This window comes from Furipterus horrens, unplaced genomic scaffold (genome assembly GCF_987537825.1).
Source record: "Furipterus horrens unplaced genomic scaffold, mFurHor1.1.pri manual_scaffold_5, whole genome shotgun sequence".
Taxonomy (NCBI): Eukaryota; Metazoa; Chordata; class Mammalia; order Chiroptera; family Furipteridae; genus Furipterus; species Furipterus horrens.
In genome coordinates, this window is record NW_028327175.1 from 192,073,579 (window position 1) to 192,094,956 (window position 21,378).

At 35.4% G+C, this 21,378-nt stretch overlaps 1 protein-coding gene across 1 annotated transcript in view; it reads left to right on the forward strand.

Annotated features, from left to right (window-relative positions):
* ATRNL1 (attractin like 1) overlaps window positions 1–21,378 on the forward strand; it is a 480,268-nt gene that overhangs the window by 162,840 nt on the left and 296,050 nt on the right. The window contains exons 22-24 of the mRNA XM_090278658.1: window positions 2,444–2,538; window positions 8,816–8,894; window positions 10,771–10,928. Coding sequence (XP_090134784.1) covers window positions 2,444–2,538; window positions 8,816–8,894; window positions 10,771–10,928 — 332 coding nt within the window. The remainder of the gene's footprint in view (window positions 1–2,443; window positions 2,539–8,815; window positions 8,895–10,770; window positions 10,929–21,378) is intronic.

Consider the following 21,378-nt stretch of genomic DNA (forward strand, 5'->3'; position numbering starts at 1 on the left):
GTCCCAAGTCACCCAGACCCTGCCTCCTAAAGGCCATCTATTCCTGCCTTCTTAATGTGTAGTTTCAAGCCAGAAGAAGGAAAGATGATTATGCCGACAAGTTCTTGAAAACAGTTTCGAAGTGTTTACTTCTTCTAGTGGTATTTTTCCTTCGTTCTGAGTAGATAGTGTCTTTCTTCAGTATGGCAGCCGCACTTCTGAGCCCCTGCCAGCTGCACCTACTGGTGATCACTGCCTCTCTTCTGAAACATTTTTGACCTGGCCCCATGACACTACAAACTGGTTTTATTCCCGTCTCATAGTTTGCCCTCTCGGTCTCCTCTGGGGGCTCCTCCTGAGGATCTGATTATTCCACAGTGCTGTCCCTCAGGGCTCGTCCCTTGGACCTCTTCTCGGTCTCCAACAGGTGATTTCTCAGCTGCAGGGCTTTCAGTCCCATCCACAATGCTGATAACTTCCCAATCGTTATCTAACAGGCATGCTCTTGAACTCTATTCCGTATATCACTTGCATATTCAATTAATAATTTACACTTAACCTCCTTAAAACTAAGCTCCTAATTATTTCCCAACTCCCAAAAAGTGAAACCTATCCTCACCCATCACAGCAAATGCTGATGTTATGTTTGGTCTTGGGTCTAAAAAACTTTACCTTTCTTTCAAGTGCTCCATCCTTTTATTCAGCTAATCCCATTTGTTGTACCTTCCAGATACATTCCGTGTGTCTGATCTCTTCTGATGACCTCCAGCTGCTAGTACCCTCACCTCCATCACCTCTTGCCTGTGTTCTTCCTACAACTTCCTTAGAAGAATCATAGTTCAGGCTTGTTCTTTCTTTGAGGTTTTTGTACATGTTTCCTCTGCCTGGATTACCTTTTCTTTACTAAACGTCATGGTTTATTCTCTTATCATCTTTGATTTTTAAATGTTCCTTCTCAAAATTGCAAGCGTACTTCTACCCCAACAGTAATTCACCTGTCATTAATTTATCATTATCCCCCAAAATTCTTATCATCATCATCTTTTATATACTTAAATTATTTATTAGTTTTTGATGCCCATTCAATAGAATCTACTTCGCCCGAGGACAGATATTTTTATCTTTTATTGTTGTATCTCCAGTGCCTAGAACAATGCTGGCCCATTGAGCTTACCTCTGTGTTTTCTGGCAGTCACATGAAAATAGGAAATATGACTGCATCGTTCTCCTTGTTACATAGAAGGATGCCTATAAATTCTTAGACTAAGTGTTGCCGTACACTAAATTGTATAAGAAATAGATAGGATCGATCTTGTATACAGTAAACAACATAAAGAATGATGCCTCAGTAATATTAACAATAAATCCAGTGGTATTCTTCCTGTGTTTATTTTTTATTTTAATAGTGTTTAATTGCTGAGGGTCTAACATGAAAGGTATGTGTCCAAAAAATAGAAGTCATCTCTGTTTAAAATAATTAGAAATGTTTTTCTATAAAAGTGGCAGTTTATTTTCTTTAAATTCAATTTATTGGGGAGACATTGGTTAATAAGATTTATAGGTTTTAAATGTACATTTCTGTGCTACATCATCCGTGTATTGCATTGTGTGCCCACCGCCCAGATTCAGTCTTTATTTTTTATTTTTTTAGCTCAAAACTTTTTTATTGTATTTTTTTTCCCCATTACTATTTAGTCTCTTTATGTTCTCCTTCTTCCCACCAACCATCAGAGGTGGCAGTTTACATTATGAGTAATACTTCACCCGTCTGTAACATGTGAAGCTACACATGAGGTTTAACATTCAACTGTTTCACCTGGGTTTCAGCATTATACGTGAACAAAATTAAACATAAATTGTTTACCCCTGTATCTTTTTTTAAAAAATCAATTGTTAATGACAGTCATTTCTGTAGAATGATGTTTACTACAGTCATTTTAAAATGGCTAAAAGTAAAAATTACCAAAGTAATAAAGGAACAAGTAAATTTATTACAGCATGTAATGAAATGTTAGCTATTAAAATCCATGTGTTCAAAGAATTTTGATTTTATTAAAGCTATCAAAATGTCTGACTGCCTATTATTCTCTTTACAAAGTTTTAATTGGAATAAAATGCACCAAAATGTTTTGTGTTTTTCTCTAGTTATAAGATTACGGATGACTTTTTTAAAAAATGTTTTTACTTTTATGTAGTTTCCAGAATGCCTACAGTGTTTGTAGAATTTTTATGATGAGAAAAGAAATAATAAATATGATTTTAAAGAATTAGGATTTCTTCCATATCTATATTTTGCATTTTTTTGCTTAATGCCAATGAGTTATAATTTGCTAGTCTAACTAAGACCACTAATAATTAATGATAATCATTTTTCAATACTGATATGCAGCATGTTTTCAGCTAACTTTGTTTATCAAGCAGTTTTTAAATTTACATATCAGGAATGTATGTTTTTCCTCCACAGACAGTCTTTTGATTGACTATCAGTTTACCTTCAGCTTATTACAGGAAGATGACCGCCACCACACGGCCATCAACTTCATAGCAAACCCAGAACAGGTGAGAAGATAACTTACCTTTTATCAAATGGTTATATTTATAGCAAGGGATACACATTTTCCATCTTCTTTGATTGCAGTTTTACCTCTTCGAATTATCACACTGTAGGGGTTTTGTAGAAGATTTATCTTGTTACATTTTTCTTGTAATAAGACTTAGGTTTCCTTGTAATTCCGAGAATTTGTGAGTTTGATATTTCAGATATTGCAAAGAGTCCTACAATTTAAGTTATATATTCTTCCTATTATATTTTCAGGCTTATGACAGTGTTTGTGTTAATAATTATGCTCTCAAGCTGAGAGTAGTCTTATTTGGAAATAGAACCCATAAATCCCAAACATGCTATATTAAGCGTATGTGCTTATTCTTTTACACATGGTAATAGGTTTTCATTGTCTCTTTTCTAAATCCACTGGTTTACCTGAGTTATATGAATGCTGTATCATTTTTCTTATTTTCACTGAAATATAATTGAGATATTACATCATATACGATTAAATTCTACAACGTGTTGATTTGATACATTTATATATTGTAGGATGATTACCACCGTTGCATACAGCTCACACCTCTATGGTGCCACATAATTATCATCTCTTTTTTATGGTGGGAATGATTAAAAGTTAGCCTCCTAGCAATTTTTAAGTCTATAATACAGTGGTGTTTTCTATATTCGGTATGCTGTGCATTAGCTCTCTAAGACTTATTTATCTACTCACTGGTTGGAAGTTTACACCCTTAAACATCTCTGCGGGTCCCCCCACTCCCCACCCCTCTGTTGCCCCTGGTAACCACCATTCTCCTCTCTGGCTTTTTGAATGTGGCCTTTTTTAGATTCCACATACTATAAAGTAAGATCACACAGTATTTGTCTTTCTCTGTCTGACTTATGTCACTTGGCATCATGGGATGCTAGCTTCTTTCACCAATTTTCTGCATCACTGATGGGGGAGAGTCTCCAGGTGGTGGGCTTTCTCTGGGTCTTGCAGAGCTACGCTGGCCTCAGGAAACTGCGCACCCCTTTCCCTAGGGCACTGCCCTGAAAGGCACCGCCCTCCTCCGAGAGAAGTCTGGGGTCCTGGGTTTTCTCTCAATGTCACAGAGCCCCATGGGCCACAGTGAGCTGCCCTCCCTTTTCCCCTTGGGCAGTCCTCAGACAGTCTAGGACGGTGGATGCATGCTCCATTGGGGTCTCGGGGGCTGTGCGCCTTCTGCCAGTCTTGCCACCCACGGATTTTCTTGGTTCTTAACTACCGTTAGATGTCCATGCTCTCTGCTTCTCTCAGAGCCCCGGGTCAGGTGAGACAGTAACAGGTTCTTGGCGTTGTGCCGGGAAAGGTCAAGCATGTTGGTTGTAAGGTACGTTCTCTTTCTTCCCCAGAGGGGGAAATTGTAAGCCAAGGTGGTCCTGCTGATGCTATGCTGTGCTGTGCCGGCCTGGGGGAGGGACTTTGTGGGTAAAGTGTAATAGCTCTTCTTACCCGTTATCATGTGGCAATTTTTGATTTTGTATTCATCTTTGCTACTGCCACTTCTTGACTGGATTTTGGTCCTCTCATAAAGGTATTTTGGCCCATATGTCATTGTGGGAGTTGGGGGCTTGGCCTTCTTATCCTGCCATCTTGCTGATGTTGCTCTCTGTCTCCTGTGTGGTCTTATTGCATATTAATCTATCTTATTAAATTGGCATCATGTATTTTAATGGTTTTTCAAATAGGTGAAACCTCAAAATATTTTCTGACATTTGCTAGCTTCTTTTCAGTAAAATATTTTATAGGACTTGTTAACAAGTTATATAATCTCTTAAATTATTCTTTTCTAGTAAAATAGGACCCTTCCTTCCAAAAAGAAAAAATATAGAATGGTTCATTTTATGTTACTACTTATTCTTTAGGTTTTAAGTAATGCCTATATTCTTGGGAATATATTTAAAGTTTTGACCTTTAGATAAGGATTTTTAAAGATGTTTCTTCTAAGTATGATCCTGTCTTCACTGATGTGTTTTATAAAGACATTAATAATATGTCAGAAATGACATTTATCAGTGTGATAAGAAAGTTTTTTATCAGTGTATTGTAATCACCATAGACTTCTTTTCTATTGTGGACATTTATGCACAAAATAAAGGTTATCCTGCTGACCACTTGTAAGTGTAACCTTTGGTAACATGAAGTACATTTACAGGGTTGTGCAACCATCACCACTATCTATCACCACATTTTTAAAAATCATTTCAAACAGAATCTCTGTATCCATTAAGCAATAACTCACAATCGCTCCCCTCCCTCCAGCCCCCCGTAACCTTTATTTTACATTCTGTCTCTATGAATTTGTGTATTGTAGGTATATGTATAATCATACAATATTTGTTGTTCTGTATCTGGCTTATTTCACTTAGCCTAATGCTTCCAAAGTTGACGCATGTTGTAGCATGTATGAGAATTTTATTCTTTACCATTGGCTTTTTGATTGTTTAATGGTAGTTCCAAACTTGTAGAGTTCTTTGAGGATACAATAGTTAATGTTAAAGGTTTTTATTTAAGAAAAAGAAGATCAATACTATGAACATCAAAATGACAACAAACTCACTATTGACAACTGAATCTAAAAAACAAAGACAAAAACAAACTAAGCAAACAACTAGAACAGGATAAGAATCATAGGTATGGGGATGATATGGAGGGTTATTATTAGGGAGGGGGAAGGGGGAGAATGGGAGAAAAGGTACAGGGATTAAGATTGGTAGGTACAATATAGATAGGGGGATGTTAAGACTAGTAAAAGAAATGGAGAAGCCAAAGAACTTACATGCACGACCCATGGACAGGAGCTAAGGAGGGGGATTGCTGGAGGGAAAAGGAGTACCTGCAGAGGGTGGCAAAGGGGAAAAATTGAGGCAAGTATAACTGCATAATCAATAAAATATACCTAAAAAAGAATTAAGGTCTCCCTAAAATCGTAAAAAATAATACATTCCATATGTGAAAAAATTTAAAGAAAAAGTCATCTAACTCAAAATCTACGTGTGAAAATGATAATCCTTTCCAGGATTATCCATAGCGTCCTACACGTAGGTGCAGATTAGCCATAATTCTAGTTTGCTCCTCTCTTGACTATCCTCCCTTGCTTCACTTTTCAGCAATCCTTGAGTGCTTCCAGACGTCCCAGCTTTCAGTTGTTCCTTCTACTCTCTTTTCCAATTGAAGCCAGTAGCCTGGACGCACATTATTTGAAAGGCTGCTGAACTACCATGAGGGGATGCCATGAAGAATGCTTCTTACATATTATATATAATTTATAATTATTTAATTATCAGTTATAGTTGAAGAGTTACTCCACTTGGAAAAATTTCTGAAATTAATATGAATTATTGATCAGGGCTTCCTACTTATCCTACAAAAATAAATAATAAAAAAAATAGGTGCCTTAATTATTTACGCATTTTGTACCTTTTGACAAAAGATTTAATTTAAACCGACGATGGATCTCTTCTAGCTAGTTCTTTCACGTCAGTGATTTCTGGAGTAGTTTCCTCGTAACATGATTTTGTCTAACTTTTCCACATGTAACCAACAGTGTTATCAATGACTACTTTTGTCACTTACTGTGGTAATGACACTATCACTTCTTTCAGTCCAGCCTTTTTTTCCTTGTCCTTAAGTGCATTTATAGGGCTTTCGTTGTGGTACATGTCTTTCAGTAACGCCTAAACCTGGAATTGTTAGAGGATGAACTAATAATTCAAGAAGAGTTTTATAGTTTTCTATCTCAACTGGAAGATGTTTTGACCTTTTTAGCAGCAATGGCAGTTACTTTCATAATTCTCCCATTCCAAACAATTATGAAGATGAGACTTTGAGATAAAAATAATGATTTAAGCTTTCTTAGGGGTCCACCATTTCTATCATGTTTTGTTTTTCTTAAAAAGAATCCATTTTATGAAATGCTTCACTAATAATAAACAACAACTCCTCAGACCGCCGGTGGCAAGCATACCCTCTGTCTGAGTCCCCTGGTGAAGAAGAAGGTGGAGAAAGAGAAGGAGACATCCTTTGTCACCAGACCTAATATTATCTACAATACAACCACCATCAGCACTGTGCCTGATATGATGATGTTTTTTTTTTTTTTTTTTTTTTTTTTTTTTTTTTTTTGAGAATTTATCTTATTTGATATTCCCAAGAAACTCTTTAGGGAGGTCATCATATCCCCATTTTAGAGATAAGGAAACATATTTCAGGAAGCACAAGTAGCTTTTCCTAAATCAATCAACATGTATATGAAAAGGACTAATTTGAACCTAAGATCATTTGACTCAACAATGCATATGCTCTGCATTAATTCATTTCATTGCCTCACAAGCATGATTTAATGACTCTGAAGCAGTAATTGATTTTCAGATCTGGCCAGTTCATTATGATGACAAAAGTCACATTTGTTACCAGAGATTTTTCTTCTTTTCATTTCTGGGTTTTCCTTAATGTAACGTTATGTTGAAACAGATGTTGCTTACCGCACCCACGCTTGAACAATGTCATGTTTGAACATACCTGTCTGCATGATGACATGAAAGCGTTGTGCACTTCATGCCAGAGCCATAGTAGTGGCATTATCCTGAACCAATGTCAACTGTTTTGACTCATATTTTCTAAGAAGTAGCGAGGTTTCAGGAAGTTGGGCAGCTTGTGGTACATACTGTGGAAGGTGTCTTAACAGCTCAATAGAACTTAACACGTTAACTTTCTTCTTACACTTGTGGCCACTTATGAGTTTGACTCTGGTGGATAATGCAGAATCCTTCTGAAATACTATATATACTAAAACTCCCAGGCTTTATTTTTCTCAGATTAGTTTAAACTCTCAAATGCTCTCTCTGCAGCATTAAGGAACACTACCCTGAAAAATCTGTATGCCATTCAGCCCTATTACCCTACATTTAATTTTGCGTGCTCTTTGGAGATGGCCGTTCTTCTTGAATCTACATTTTCTTCCTGGAATCTATGAAGAGAATGCTCTCTAACAGTTGTAGAACGTTATTCATAGTTCTTCCTAGGGGCCCAGCTGTCCCTCTAGCTCTGGCAATCATGAAGAGTAGACATTATTGTGAGGTAAAAAAATTGGATCTTAGTGTATCTTTAAAATGCAATGAGTGTCCTACACCCAGCAGGCTTTGCCTTTTATGGTGCTCCTTGTTTCTATTCTTATCCATCAAGAAAGGGTGGGGAATTTCAGTAATTTCCTCTTATGACTATTACATCAGATACAGGGAGCTTAATTGCTTACAGACTTATTTTCTCTGAGTCAGTTGGAAAATTGATGTCTTTTCTAGTGGTTTACCTGTTTTATCTGATTTAGAAAAAAGTAGTATTACCTTTTTTAAAAAAAATTATATTTATATTTATTTATAAATTTATCTGTTTATATTTATATATTTTCTAGTAACCAGTCTTACCTATCAGTACAGCTTTTTGTATGAGTCTTTGTATATTTAAAATGCAACACAACACACTCAATACCTGAAGCTAAACTCATTCAATACGACTATCATTCTCTGTGTTTTTGCCAAACTAAATAGTTACAATCATATGTACTTTCTGTTCCTCATCTCTTGGAGTAAGGTAATAACAAAAACATTTAAAGAAATCTTTTTGGCATTTGTTTCCCTGAAATTAAATGAAAGGCTCTATCCTCTACTAGTGAATGACAGGAAGAATGCAGGTTGACTGGCAAATTCTTCAGTGTTCCTCCCTACAGATGTTTAAGTGATGTGGTGCAGATGTTTAAATGATGTGGTCTTTTGTTTTGTCCCAAGTAGTTTCATCATTTTTACCTGAAAGTTTTAGTTCACACAGTTTAAGTATGTTTTAGCTAGAAAAAATGTGTGTAATAATTCAATATGCACCTAGCAAGAAACCTTTCAACCAATTAATATATTGCTGTAAAATTTTCGGACTAATCCAAACATGTATCATTTAACTATTAACGACAGATAAGCAAAGAAAATTATAATACAAATATTGAATTACAGTAGCCTCTGGCTTACATGCAGAAGGTCAGATTTTAGTAGAGAAGATGAATGGGAATCTTAAATCTGCTTTTGAATCTCTCACTTACCTATATATTACTTAGAAGAGTGTAATTGACACCTACACTTACTCAGTTGAAGATTGTCATTATAAATGTATAGAGTTTGACAAATTTGACCATGATTAAGATGTTGATGATATCTATGTAGTATAATTTGATTTTTTAACCTTAATATCTTTTTTCTTGGTAGTCAAACAAAAATTTGGATATTTCGATTAATGCATCAAACAACTTTAATCTCAACATTACATGGTCAGTTGGTTCAGCAGGTAAGAGGATTTTGTTGCCATGTGTCCTTTCCATCAGTTTCTATGTGGAAGGTTTTCTAACATGACCTTGTACTGTTAATAGAAATAATTGAAATTAGAAAATGTTATATGCTTAACATTGTGTTGTTTTGCCTAAAAATAATAACTGGCATTATTAACAAAGCTTTATTACTTTGTTAACTTTCTCTTTTGTTCTATTAAAAATAGATGGGGAACAAATATTGTACATGACAACTTTTTGAAATGGCAGTGCCATGAGTTGCTATGATTTTAATTATTTTTTTTGAAACTGTAAATTTAGTTATTAACCTTATATTGATAAAAAAACAATGAAACTATGAATTCTGATGAATTAACAATTTATCTCTTACTTTTAAATTTAGAAATCTATCCTTCCCCTATCCTTTGGTGCTGAGAGAGGGTTAAAAACAAAACCTACACTCATTATGTCTTCCATAATAAGATTCATAAATTAAATTGCTGACTTTTTAAAAATGTAATAAGAAGTACAAATCTGTATGTTGGATTATGAAAAATTATGTTCACTATCTTTTTATATATTTACATATTAGGAAATTCTGTTGCTTTTGATCTTCTATGTCAAAGATACTCTGTCGTACTAAAGTACTGGAAACCTTTTTTAAAGGAAGTATTCCATTTTGGATTTCTGAAAATTAAATCATTTTGTTATATAAATATATAGAATCATGGAAACAGAATGCAAGAGTGATTAGGTCTTTGACATTCCTGAACTTATAATAGATGCATAAAAAATGAGAAGTTCAGGAAAACATACGGACATTTTGTTACATTAGTGAAAACATATGGTAAAATCTTGGCACTGTGAGTTTCATTAATTCATAATTCATTATGAGTTGTGCTGTTAATTTGAACTTCTGTGCAATAAACCAGCTTTACAAGTTTTAATGTTTGTCAATAAAACTATATAAAACTCTGTAATCACTTTAGAACACTGATTTTTGTATGCAAGAAATTACTTGTAACTTTCAGATACCCAGAACCAAATGTCAGAAATTTTTGTTTTTCAGGTTGGGAGATGGGGATCAGGAAAAATCTGCATTTAAAAAAAGCGTCCAAGGCAATTTTGTAATAATGAGCAGTTAGAAATTAATTCAGATGTTCAAAGTATAATTTTATTAACAACAATATTTTGTTATGTGGAGGGCTTAGTAAGATTGTTGGAAATGCTTTATTTCATTTGGTTAATTTCAGTAAATATTGAGTACTTCATATTTGTTTAACTGATTGAGCATTTAACTCATGTTTTAAATTATAGCCTCCTCCCAGTGTACTCAAATTAGTGATGTTTCAGTTTGTGGTAAGACAAATAAGTTGATTTTTCCCCGTTTTTTAATTTGAGACCTGAGAAATATGGCCTGACTTATTTTGAAGTGCTCTGTGGAGTAGTAAGTAGAAAGACCTCAGTTTCTGGAGCTATATATACCCAAGTTCCAAAGAGGAATTTACCGTCCAGTAGCTATACACTTGAGGCAAGAGCTTTAATCTTTCTGTGCTTAGGTTTCAGTTTGAAAAGTAGAGATGGAACTTGGAACACCTTTGGAATAAAATTGTTATTAAAAAAGAATAAAAGTTTCTAAGCCAGTGCCTAGTACATAGTACTTAATCAGTAGTATGATTTTCAAAAATAATTTTATCCTAAATCTATTTCATTATATTTATGACAAATTTTATTTTTCTCCTTTTGTTACTCTAAGTTGTAAACATGAGTTTATTTCAATAATTATGTTCTTGTAAGTACAGTTATAAAAAGACGTATAATATATATTCTTAAGTTCATAAAGATCTGTTTCCTAATATGAATTATTTAATTTTGTTGTTGTTATTTACATTTTAGCTGGAACAATATCTGGGGAGGAGACCCCCATAGTTTCCAAGACTAATATAAAGGAATACAGAGACAGTTTTTCCTATGAAAAATTTAACTTCAGAAGCAATCCTAACATTACATTCTATGTGTACGTCAGTAACTTTTCATGGCCCATTAAAATACAGGTAAGTGTTAAAGTAGTATTAAATCTAGTGACTATTGAGTATTTTCATTAGAAAAATAATGTGGTTTCTTTCAAAGTGATGATATAGTTGGATTTCTGTTTTTGAATACTATGATAAAAGACTACATGAATGTTTGCGATGATTAATATCTCCATAAAAAGCATTCATGAAATAATATTGAATCAATCAAAGGATATAATTTTTAATGAATTATTTTCTAAAAAAGCATCAAACTTAAAATAACTAGATTATTTGGCTTTTCTGATTAATTTTATACTTTAACTGAGGGTTAAGTAGATATTCTTTTCCTACAATACCACATGAAAGTATTTGCTATGTTTAGTAATCTCATTTTTATTTTATTATATACTGAATGTAATTTAAATTTTCATTAAAAATTAAGCATTAGCTGTACTTAACAGTTAGTTCTTTCAGACCCACTGCCTCCTATTACTGATATCTGTATCTCTGCTAAATATCTGTCTATGTTGTATGTTTCTTTTTTATTGTGTTTAATGATGGGCTACTAAAGGCTTCAGATTTATTGCTAGGAAATATTTAGGATGTTCTTTCTAACTTGAAATGTTCAAAATTTGAGTTCTTAATTGATGCTTTTATGAGAGTAAAGTCTATATTTTGTCATGTTGGGATTTGTTCATTTATTCATGCTTTTATGACTTTAATTTGAACCAATTCAAGTTAGTTTATTGAATAGTGTGTGCCAAGCCCTGTGCTAAGTCAGTCTCTTTCAAAATCTTCTAAACATTTACAGATCATTCCTTCTTCCTTTATATTAATAAATGACAACTTCAGATCTGTGACTACAAATGTTTGCATGTTTTATTTATATTAATGCCCTAGTGATTTGTGGGAGAACTGAGTGATTTTTAAAAATCATGCCTTACTGAAAAAATCTATAGAGCTTATTAAGCAGTAAATAAAATGGATGTTGTTGTTATATATTTGCTTCATGTCCTTTATTTCTTGGTTATCTAATTGTATTTAATGTATTTTATTTTTAAGAAAATTACATAGTTACTTTAGAATGCTTATGAATATTTAATGGTTAGAAATTAACTTTCTAAATTGGATTTTCCTTTGAGAACATACTAGCAATATGTTCTGGATGCCAACCCAGAATTTGTGTAATAAAGTTGAAATATTCCACTCTCCCAGAGTAATAAAATGTGGGAAACAACTGTGATGGTCAGGATAGGGAGAGCTTAATTTCTACTCTGTGATTAAAATCATTATATTAGTCATGAGAAATATGCTTTACTAAGGTACTTGTAGAGGAGTATGTGTTTGTATATAGGACTATAATAAACTTTCAATTATTAAAAATAAAACAATAGAATTATTTCGACTGAGATTTATTTTCTAATAGAATTGAATTCCATTCATTGATTTTTGAATAATTAGCCAACCAGGCTATTGAGGGGTAAGTCTCACTTGGTCACGAGTATTATTGGATTTGATTTCCTGTATTTTTGTTAAGAACTTTTATATCTATGTTACTGAGGAATAAATAGTAGTCTGTAGTTTTCTATTGTAATCTTGTTTGATTTGGCATTAAGTGTGGTACTGTTGGGCAGTAGTCCTTTCTCTGTAATTTTCTGAAAGAATTCATGTAGAATCTGTATTATTTTTCTATAAATGTTCTTAAATTATTTTAGTGGTTATTTTATGGTTTATCATAGACATTTTAAACTCATTGTATACCTCCAAGTAATATTACATCACTCACTTTTTGAATAGTAACCTTAAGACAGTATGTTTTCATTTCTTTTCTTCTGACCTTTGGGCCATTGTGAATATATTTTAGTACTTTATATATCATAAAACCTATACTACACTTCCTACTTTTGATATAGTCAATTGTAATTAAATATATTAAAAATAGTTACTCTTTTTGTAGGTCTAGATTTCTGTCAAGTATCATTTTCCTGCTGCCTAGTGGACAGCCTTTAACACGTTAGTGCAGATCTGCAGGCTATGAATGATATCAGCCCCTATTTCTGACAAAGTCTTTATTCCACTTTTTTGGGGGGGATTAAAGAATTCTAAATTGTAGTTTTTAAAAAAGAAATTGTTTTAAAGATGTTTCTCTATTGTCTTTTGTTTGCATTGTGTCTAATGAGAAATCTGCTTTTAACTTTATTTTTCCTTTATATATAAAGGGTCTTTTTTCTCTTGTTGCATTAATTTTTTTCTCTCTTTATTATTGACTTTGACCAATTTGATTATGATGTGCATAGGTATGTTTTTTGTGCATGAGTTCCATTGTACTTCATAAGTTCATAAAATGATAATTTTAACCAAATTTGGAAAACTTCAGCTATTGTGTCTCAAGATTTTGTGCCCCGCTCTGCTCCTTTAGGAATTCCAATTGTATGTATGTTAGACAGCTTGAACTTCTTGGCTTACTAATGCTCTGTTCCTATTTCTAATTTATTAATTTTTCTCTGTTTCATTTTGCATATTTTTTCATCCTATATCTTCAAGTTCATTAAACTTTTATAGTGTTTAATCTGATATTAACCCCATCTAGTGTGTTTTTCAACCCACACTTCTTATTTTTTATCTAGAAATTTGATTCGTTTTTTAAAATGTCCTCTACGTCTCTGCTTAATTTGTTCCATCTTTTATCTGCCTTCTTGAACATTTATATTACATTTATCATGGCTGTTAATGTCCTTGTTTCTAAAATTCTGTCATTTGTGTAATTTCTGAGTGCCCTTCTGTTGTTTTATGTTGTTCCTCCTTATGGATTATATTTTGATTGGATTCCTGACATTCTGAATTCTCCCTTTTTGGGTGCCAGATATGCACTAATATTGGTGAAGAAGTAAGTTTTAGCTTTGTTCTGGGATGGAGTTAATTTACTTGGAAAGGTTTTGACCTTTTCAAGGCTTGTATTTGAGGGGTGATCATTTCACCCTTAGGCACTGTCTTCTCGGGACTCTACACCATTTGAAGACAAGGTTTTGCCCTCTGACTGGTGGGACCATAAACTATTCCCAACTCCATGTGCGTTTTGAGAATTTTTCTCTCTGCTCTTTTGATATCATTCTTTCCCCAGCCTCGGATGGTTTCTTGGCCAGTAAGTAGTATTCGCCTGAAGGTTCAAGGGAGCACTGGAGCACTTGGGGAAAGTCTCTCTTCTCTAGTTCACTGTCCTGTAACTGCCAGCCACCTTAGCCCCGCCGCATTCCCAGCTTCATCTCTTCAAGTCTGCAACATTTCTGAATGCACCTGTATTTACTATCCTTTGGATTCCTCCTCAACACCATGATAATCCATGGCATTTAATGGCTCACCTCATTTTTTTTTTTCACTTAGGAATGATTAAACTGCGTTGCTTGATGGCCAGTGTCTAAAAACAGGTGTTTCAGATATGTTATCTGTTCTACTGGTTGTTTAGACATGAGGATAAATCTATTCCCTGTTACTTCATTTTTGGAGGCGATAGAAATTATCCATATAATTTTGAGTCTAGATAGTAAATAGAACAAATGTGGTAGCCATAAGTTTTTTCAAGAACTGAGGGAACTGTTACTATATATATATATAGTTTCATGTTTACTTGTAAATTGTCTTATTTAGTAGCTAGGATTTATGTTGCCAAGTACTTTTCAGATAAGTGGTAATTAGGTTGCAGATATATTTCTATATATTTTAGGTTTCATTAAGACATTCTACTACAGATTTCAACAAGCTGCAAGTTATGAGAAAGTTTACAATTCATTAGTGAAATTGTTCATAAATATTTACAAACTACACCATGGAAGCAGTTATTTTAAAATGTGGCTGAAATAAAAAAGTACAAAAAGACTAATTCCTACTGAAAAATGTCCATCGCACCATGAGATACCAAAAACACTCTTTTCAAAATAAACATGTTTTTTATCAGTGAATTTCTAATAAGCAAAAATATAGTTTGTGATAAAAATTAACATTTAAATTTCATGACCATTTTTACTTATTTTAATATTTGCTTCAATGGAGTTGCTACACAAGGAGAGACCTTTGTGTATATTGCTGAAAGAAAGTGCTTCAGGTTAATTTAGCCTTTCATCTTGTCATTTAATTTTCTCAATATGTATTCTATAGTGTAAAATATGTATGAATATTTAAATATTTAATTATTTGTTATTTATGTAAAAAATCTTTGTATCATATCCTTTTTATAAATAAAACATTTTACATAAATTTTACTTCAATTAATATCAATAGTACTTCCATACTTTTTTCACTCTTAATTTTTTCCATCACAATTCTTTGAGCACTTAGCTTCTAGTGCTTCCATTATATACTTGAAGAGATTGAAGAGATCAATTTAAAAAGCATTACTTGTATAAGGAGAAGGTTTTCCTGATATGTGAGAAAACAGAGAAGTATTTCATTTGTCTTGATCCAGTTTCAGTCTCACGTTACCTGTGAGATAAAACATTCTAGCATGATAGGAGATCTTTGTAAATTTGTACAAATAAGGACCAAAATAAAAACTGACAGTAAAGGTATCTTCTGCATTTCATCAGGCAAATGTTAATACAAGGTAGTGCTTTTGGCAGAAATGGCAGAAATTAAACATGTATGAGGTCTGTCCAGAAGGTATCCAGCCATGTAATATAAAAAATTAAGTCATATATTGAAGAAGATACAAGAGACAAGAGACACTGTACATAGGACAATGATGTCTCAGTCCCCTTTCAAGTAAGCACCGTGAGACCTCACACAGTTCTCCCAATCTCCATCAGCTGCCCTGTCGTATTTTCCTGAATCTCATCAACGGTCTGAAATCTCTTCCCTTTCAAAGATGATTTTACTTTTGGGAAAAGCCAGAAGTCACAGGATGCCAAATCTGTGTTGTAGTGGGGCTGAGTCACCTGGGTGATTTGATGTTTTGCCAAAAAATTCTGCAAGAGACGTGATGCATGAGCGGGTACATTGTTATAATAAAGCTGCCAATCACCAGTTGCCCATAGCTGCAGCCTTCTGAATCATTTGAATAGTTTCCACAGAGGAGTGTTCAAGTTTAACACAAAATTTGATGTAGATTTGTTGCTCTACTTGCTCATTTTGAATGTGATGGCCACACAGTACATGTGCTCACTCGATGGTGACTACCGCCCCCACTGACTAGTACAGTGAAGTCATCATTGTTCACGCATGCGCATTCCAGTCCACTCTCCTTGGCTGCCAGGTTCCATCCATGTTCGTACAAACCATTCTTTTTATATTAACAATGGCTGGACTTTTCCCAGACAGACCTTGTATATAAATTTTTGGCTGCACTTGCAGTCATATACAGGATGCTTTTCCAGAGGATAAAACAGTATATGAAGTAGCCTTGGCCCTCATGAAATGTGTAGTCAGCATTATTTCAGCTGTAGGTAAAGAAATCCAACTTTAAATTAGCTTCGAAGTAAAACAAGGGAAATTATAGGCGTAGAAATCAGAGCACTGAGAGGAGATGCCTTTTGCAGCTTCAAGATTTCAACATGCCCTCCTCTGATCATATTCCCTAAAACTTCACCCCTTTACATTGTTTATACCATGTTATACAAATAATTACTGAATTGTTAGTGTCATTGTTCTTTCTCTGTCTCTTGTTTTGGTTTCACCTATTGACCCTTTTCTACTTTAGCTGGGTTTATTGGATCCTAATATAGTAATCCCAGAGAAAAAAGGGAAAAGACTCTCAGAGTCTTGAGGCAGAGTTTCGGGGACCATTTTGGTATTGTTCACTTCCTAAAATGTCTGGGCCATTCACTTTGGCTGACATGGGTGTGAGTGGTGTTTATTGTGACTCTAGATTATACCTCTGCCTCTGTGACTGTTGCAGGGCTAGTATTGAAGTAGGAAAGCTTCTTGGAGACGGTTATACTGAAGGAGGGTTTTGAAGGATGAAGAGGAGTTCAGCGAAGGGATGTGATGCATGAGAGGGTTTTCAAAGTCATGAAGAATTTTCAGTAGGGAGCAATGTAGATTTTTTTTCATTTCTGGAAGATGGGTTGCCTGAGAGAGAGCTGATGGAGGAGGGTGGCTGGGGAGGTGGTGTGGAATGGTAGGAGTGGGGGAAAGTGGAGACGGGATGTGGCTGGGACGTTCCCTTGGAACCAAGTGATCAAGTATACTCAGAGTTAATCATCCCGGGGGGATTTCAGAAAAACAAACTCAACAATTATCTGGCTGAAGGGCTGGCTTGGAAAGCGTTTTATGAGATTTAATCTGGCTTGTCTTTATTTTTTTTTTCATTTGACATTAAAAAAAAGGGAATTTTGTATATTCTGAATTGACAGCCAAAATAATAAGCCTGTCATCCACCAGATCAATATTGACATAAGAGAGGATATTACTACTTATTTAAGAAAAATTCTCTGTTACCTCACACATAGTTTAATAGACCTGTCCTAATGATCACATAATGTCGAAATGCCCACATAAAGGATTTTTTTTTCCATAGGAGTATTTCTGAATTAAAATGGGATTTTTGCTTTCTTTTATGTTCATGTTCTTCAAGTCAATAAATGTTAATTGTGTGCCTAGTATGTCAGGCACTGTACTGCGTATTAGGAGGAAATACATAATTATCATTTACATTCTCAAAGAATTTATAATTTATTCCTCATTCTACTGCAGGCTGATTTCTACCTGAACAGCTCCTTTAAAACTACTAAGGCACAGGTCACAGATACCTTACAGACACTACATTTTCAGTTTCTTGCTTCAGTCTGAGTTGACCTGTCAACAACATTATTGTCCCCATCGCACCCCATTTTCCTACTCTTTCTTCCTCTTTTCTTAACATTTTACAGTGTTTCCCTCTAGCATCCCTTAGGTCCCTGCGTTCCTCAGGGCTACACTCTAGATATTTTGCTCTTAGACAACAAACTTTCTGCTTCGGTCTCGTTTGCTCTGATGGCCTTTGTGGTCTCTTCCTGTGCAGACTTTTTATACATTTATAAATCAGTATTACCTGCCCAGACATTGCTTGCTTGTTGGTTCTGGTCTATCTCATACAGCTACTGATTGATCCACAGCTGCTTTTCACAGGAAATGGCACCACCTACAACATTTTCCTGAATGGCAGACTTGGGTGTTGATTGTTGGCTTCAGTCTGTTCCTTAGTGCAGGGGTCTCCAACCCCTGGGCTGCAGACCGGTACTGGTCAGTGACCTGTTAGGAACCTGACCATGCCCCCACCCCCCCTCACACCACCGCGTCCACATCAGGATGTGAGCAGCGAGAACAAGTGATGCTTGCCCGAGCTCCGCCTCCCCTGACCATGCCCCCCTGCCTGGGTCCGCGGAAAAACAGGTCCCTGGTGCCAAAAAGGTTGTGGACAGGCACGGAACACACACGTGTCATTGATTGCACTGGCAATGTATTCCTTTTTTTTTTCTTTTGAGTATCTGGTGAATCCATTGATTTTTTTTTTTTCAACCACCTACTGCCAAGTTAATTTAGACCACTACCACATCCTTCCTGGGCTCCGGTGGGACCGCCTGCCTCTGCCCGTGCTAAGTAGTGTCTTCCTTAGAGGCTTTGGAGCTACTGTCGCTTGAATACTTTGTTTTATGTAGGCAGTGGACTTTTCCTGGGAAGGTCAGAGTTGATGAAATAAAAGTAGTTGAACTGTAATTTGAGTATGTAAAAGTAAACTATTTCATTTTTAAAAATGTAATTGTTATTGTATTTTTTTCCATTACCATTTAGTCCCACTGTGTCCCCCTCCCCCACAGCAATCACCACACTGCAGTCCGTGTCCATGAGTCCTTTTTCCTTTTGCTCAGTCCGGCCACCCCCTAACCTCCCCCATTAAGCTGTCATTGGATTCCTCATATGAGTGAAATCATATGGTATTTGTCTTTGTCTGACTATTTCACTCCGCATAATATTCTCCAGGTACATCCATACTATAGCAATAGGTAAAATTTTCTTATTATTTTTTTAAATTTTATTTTTTGGTTATTCAATTACAGTTGTCCCAAATTTTCTTATTTTTTTATGGCTGAGTAGTATTCCATTGTGTAAATGTTTCATAGTTGTTTTATCCCCTCATCATACTAGTGAACTGAATAGTCATCATCATCGGCAACCGTCCGTCTCGAGAGACGATGGTGTAGCTTCTCAAGAGTCCATCTGCACCGCCGAGAATGGCTGTGTAGTCCGACTCGGGAGTGACACGGTATCTGTCTCCTCCCGTGTTGAATCGACATCTTGCGATGACGCTGGAGTGTCCTCTCCAGTGAAGCTGAAGCTACAGAGCCTGGGCAGGGTGATATGGAGGGTCTGCTGTTGCCCATGCAGCAGACACCCCCTCTCTTCGCAGCTGAAGGATCCAAGGGAAAGACGGAGTCAATACAGCTCGGCTTCAGGTGCGCCGCAGGAGTTGCCGGTGTTGACTACAACGTCAAACCGCCTTAGGGACTCCGGCTCCGGATTTTCTGTCGGGGTTTACTCCCTTAGCCTTTCCCCTGAAGAGGTATGCCGCAAGGCAGCGGAGGTTTTTTGTAGTCAGAGTTTTCCTTCTCTGATGTGCCCTGACTGGAAGATCGAACCAGCGACACCCAGCTCGCAGGCCGACGCTCAATCCACGGAGCCAAACCAGCCAGGGTAAAATAAATACATACATACATACATACACACATACATACATACAATTGTAAAAAAAAAAACCATAGTGCTATCTTCAAAAAAAAGAAAAAAAGAGAAGAAGCAGCAGCTTTTATGGCGGAGGTGCCACACACATCCTAGGCTCAGTTGGAAGTTGCTCTGTCCAGCAGAGGCTTCGTGACCATGGCGGAAGAAACTTTTTACCCAGGACACTTTGTTATGTCTAGGAGAAAGAAGGTGACTGCCTCTCTAGTGCAGACCAGCCCCTAAACCTTCATCCCTTGTGCCTTTTATTGAGGAGGATGCATACGAGAGATACAAGGCTAAAACTCATAAATCGTCAATAGCCATTAGGCATTTGACAGGAACAGATTACGCATACCAGTACAGGGGCCACAGTGACCAGTCTGTGTCAGGGTCCATAAGACATCTTGGCGCCACACTGGAACTAAGGGCGAGGTTTCATACACTCCTTGCTAGAGACTATTTATGTTCCATTAATGATAAAGAAAGCAAAGCAAGTTCTAAAACATGAGTACAATACGCATTCTTTAATCCAATTCCCATGACAACCCTCTGAGTGGCTGTCAGTCGTATTCCACACACAGCCTTATGTTGAGACTTAGAGACAAGCACGGCCGGGACGCCGGTGGCTCGTCATGCTCAGACAGCGGCTACAGTTCCTTAAACCACGAGGAGAGGTTGCCCACAAGCTTTGTTTTTTTTTTCAATTTTATCTTTCGTTTTTATTCAAGAGCGTACTCCCAGGCAGCACTTTCAAATTACGCTTTTAAAATAAAGGCCAAAACCAAAAAGAATCTGCAAATATGACAGTGCTTAAAGAATGATTGTCATCATAATTTACACTCTAAAATGTCCTGTGGAGTTAAATACTTTATACATAGATTGTGTAAGAGCGATGTCATTTAAAATAAACAACAAAAGAACCCACAGGTCACGGGTGAATTCGTCGTTGAGGATAAATATCAGTTTCACCCTTCCAGAGTATGAAAACCAGCAGCTAATTCATCCTGTGACAGAATACAAACTGTGCTTCATATAAAATCTATGAGTGTGTATATCTATAACTATCTTTAGGCTTTGGGTAAAAATAAAAATAAATGGAAAATGGATTAAATTGGTTTTATTATATAGAAACTATGTTGAGTGACATAATAGTATTTATGTTACATTTTCATTAAATAGTTGCCGCTTCCCTTCTTAATAATGTATATTTTATTCCAAGTTGTATTATCAAATATGGCTATATTTTTTTACCTACCTCTTATCCCTTTCCTCAGCAAACCATTAAAGTTTTAAATTTACTTTTAATTATTTTCTTACTCTAAAAAGATTTTCGTGTGAATTATGTATATGACAGACAAGCAGTCCTTGGGCTATAAAAGCTGTATGTGGGTAAAGACTGTAGTGATTGCTGAGTTAAAAGGCAAATTATGATTTCTTATTCCAAAAACATTGCTGCCCAAATTCACTGGGTCCATCATTTTTTTTAATGCTTATGAAGATGTTTGAGAAATAAACATCTTTGTTGAGGATTTTTATTTTGCTTTTTTGTAAGTATTATACTGGTTTTTCTTTTCCTTCCTATTACTGAGTTATGTGTTGTAAAAGCTTATTTCTTATAGCATGATAAATCTTACACTTACGAATGGAACTGTAGAAATCAAGAAAATTATCTTTTTTTCTGGCAGATATGTACTACACCTACCAGCGTAGGCAAATTATACACTGTCAAGCAGACTTTAATTTGACCATTGAGAGCTTCTGCTGTTTTGATGTATTATTTAATCAATTTATATATTTAAGG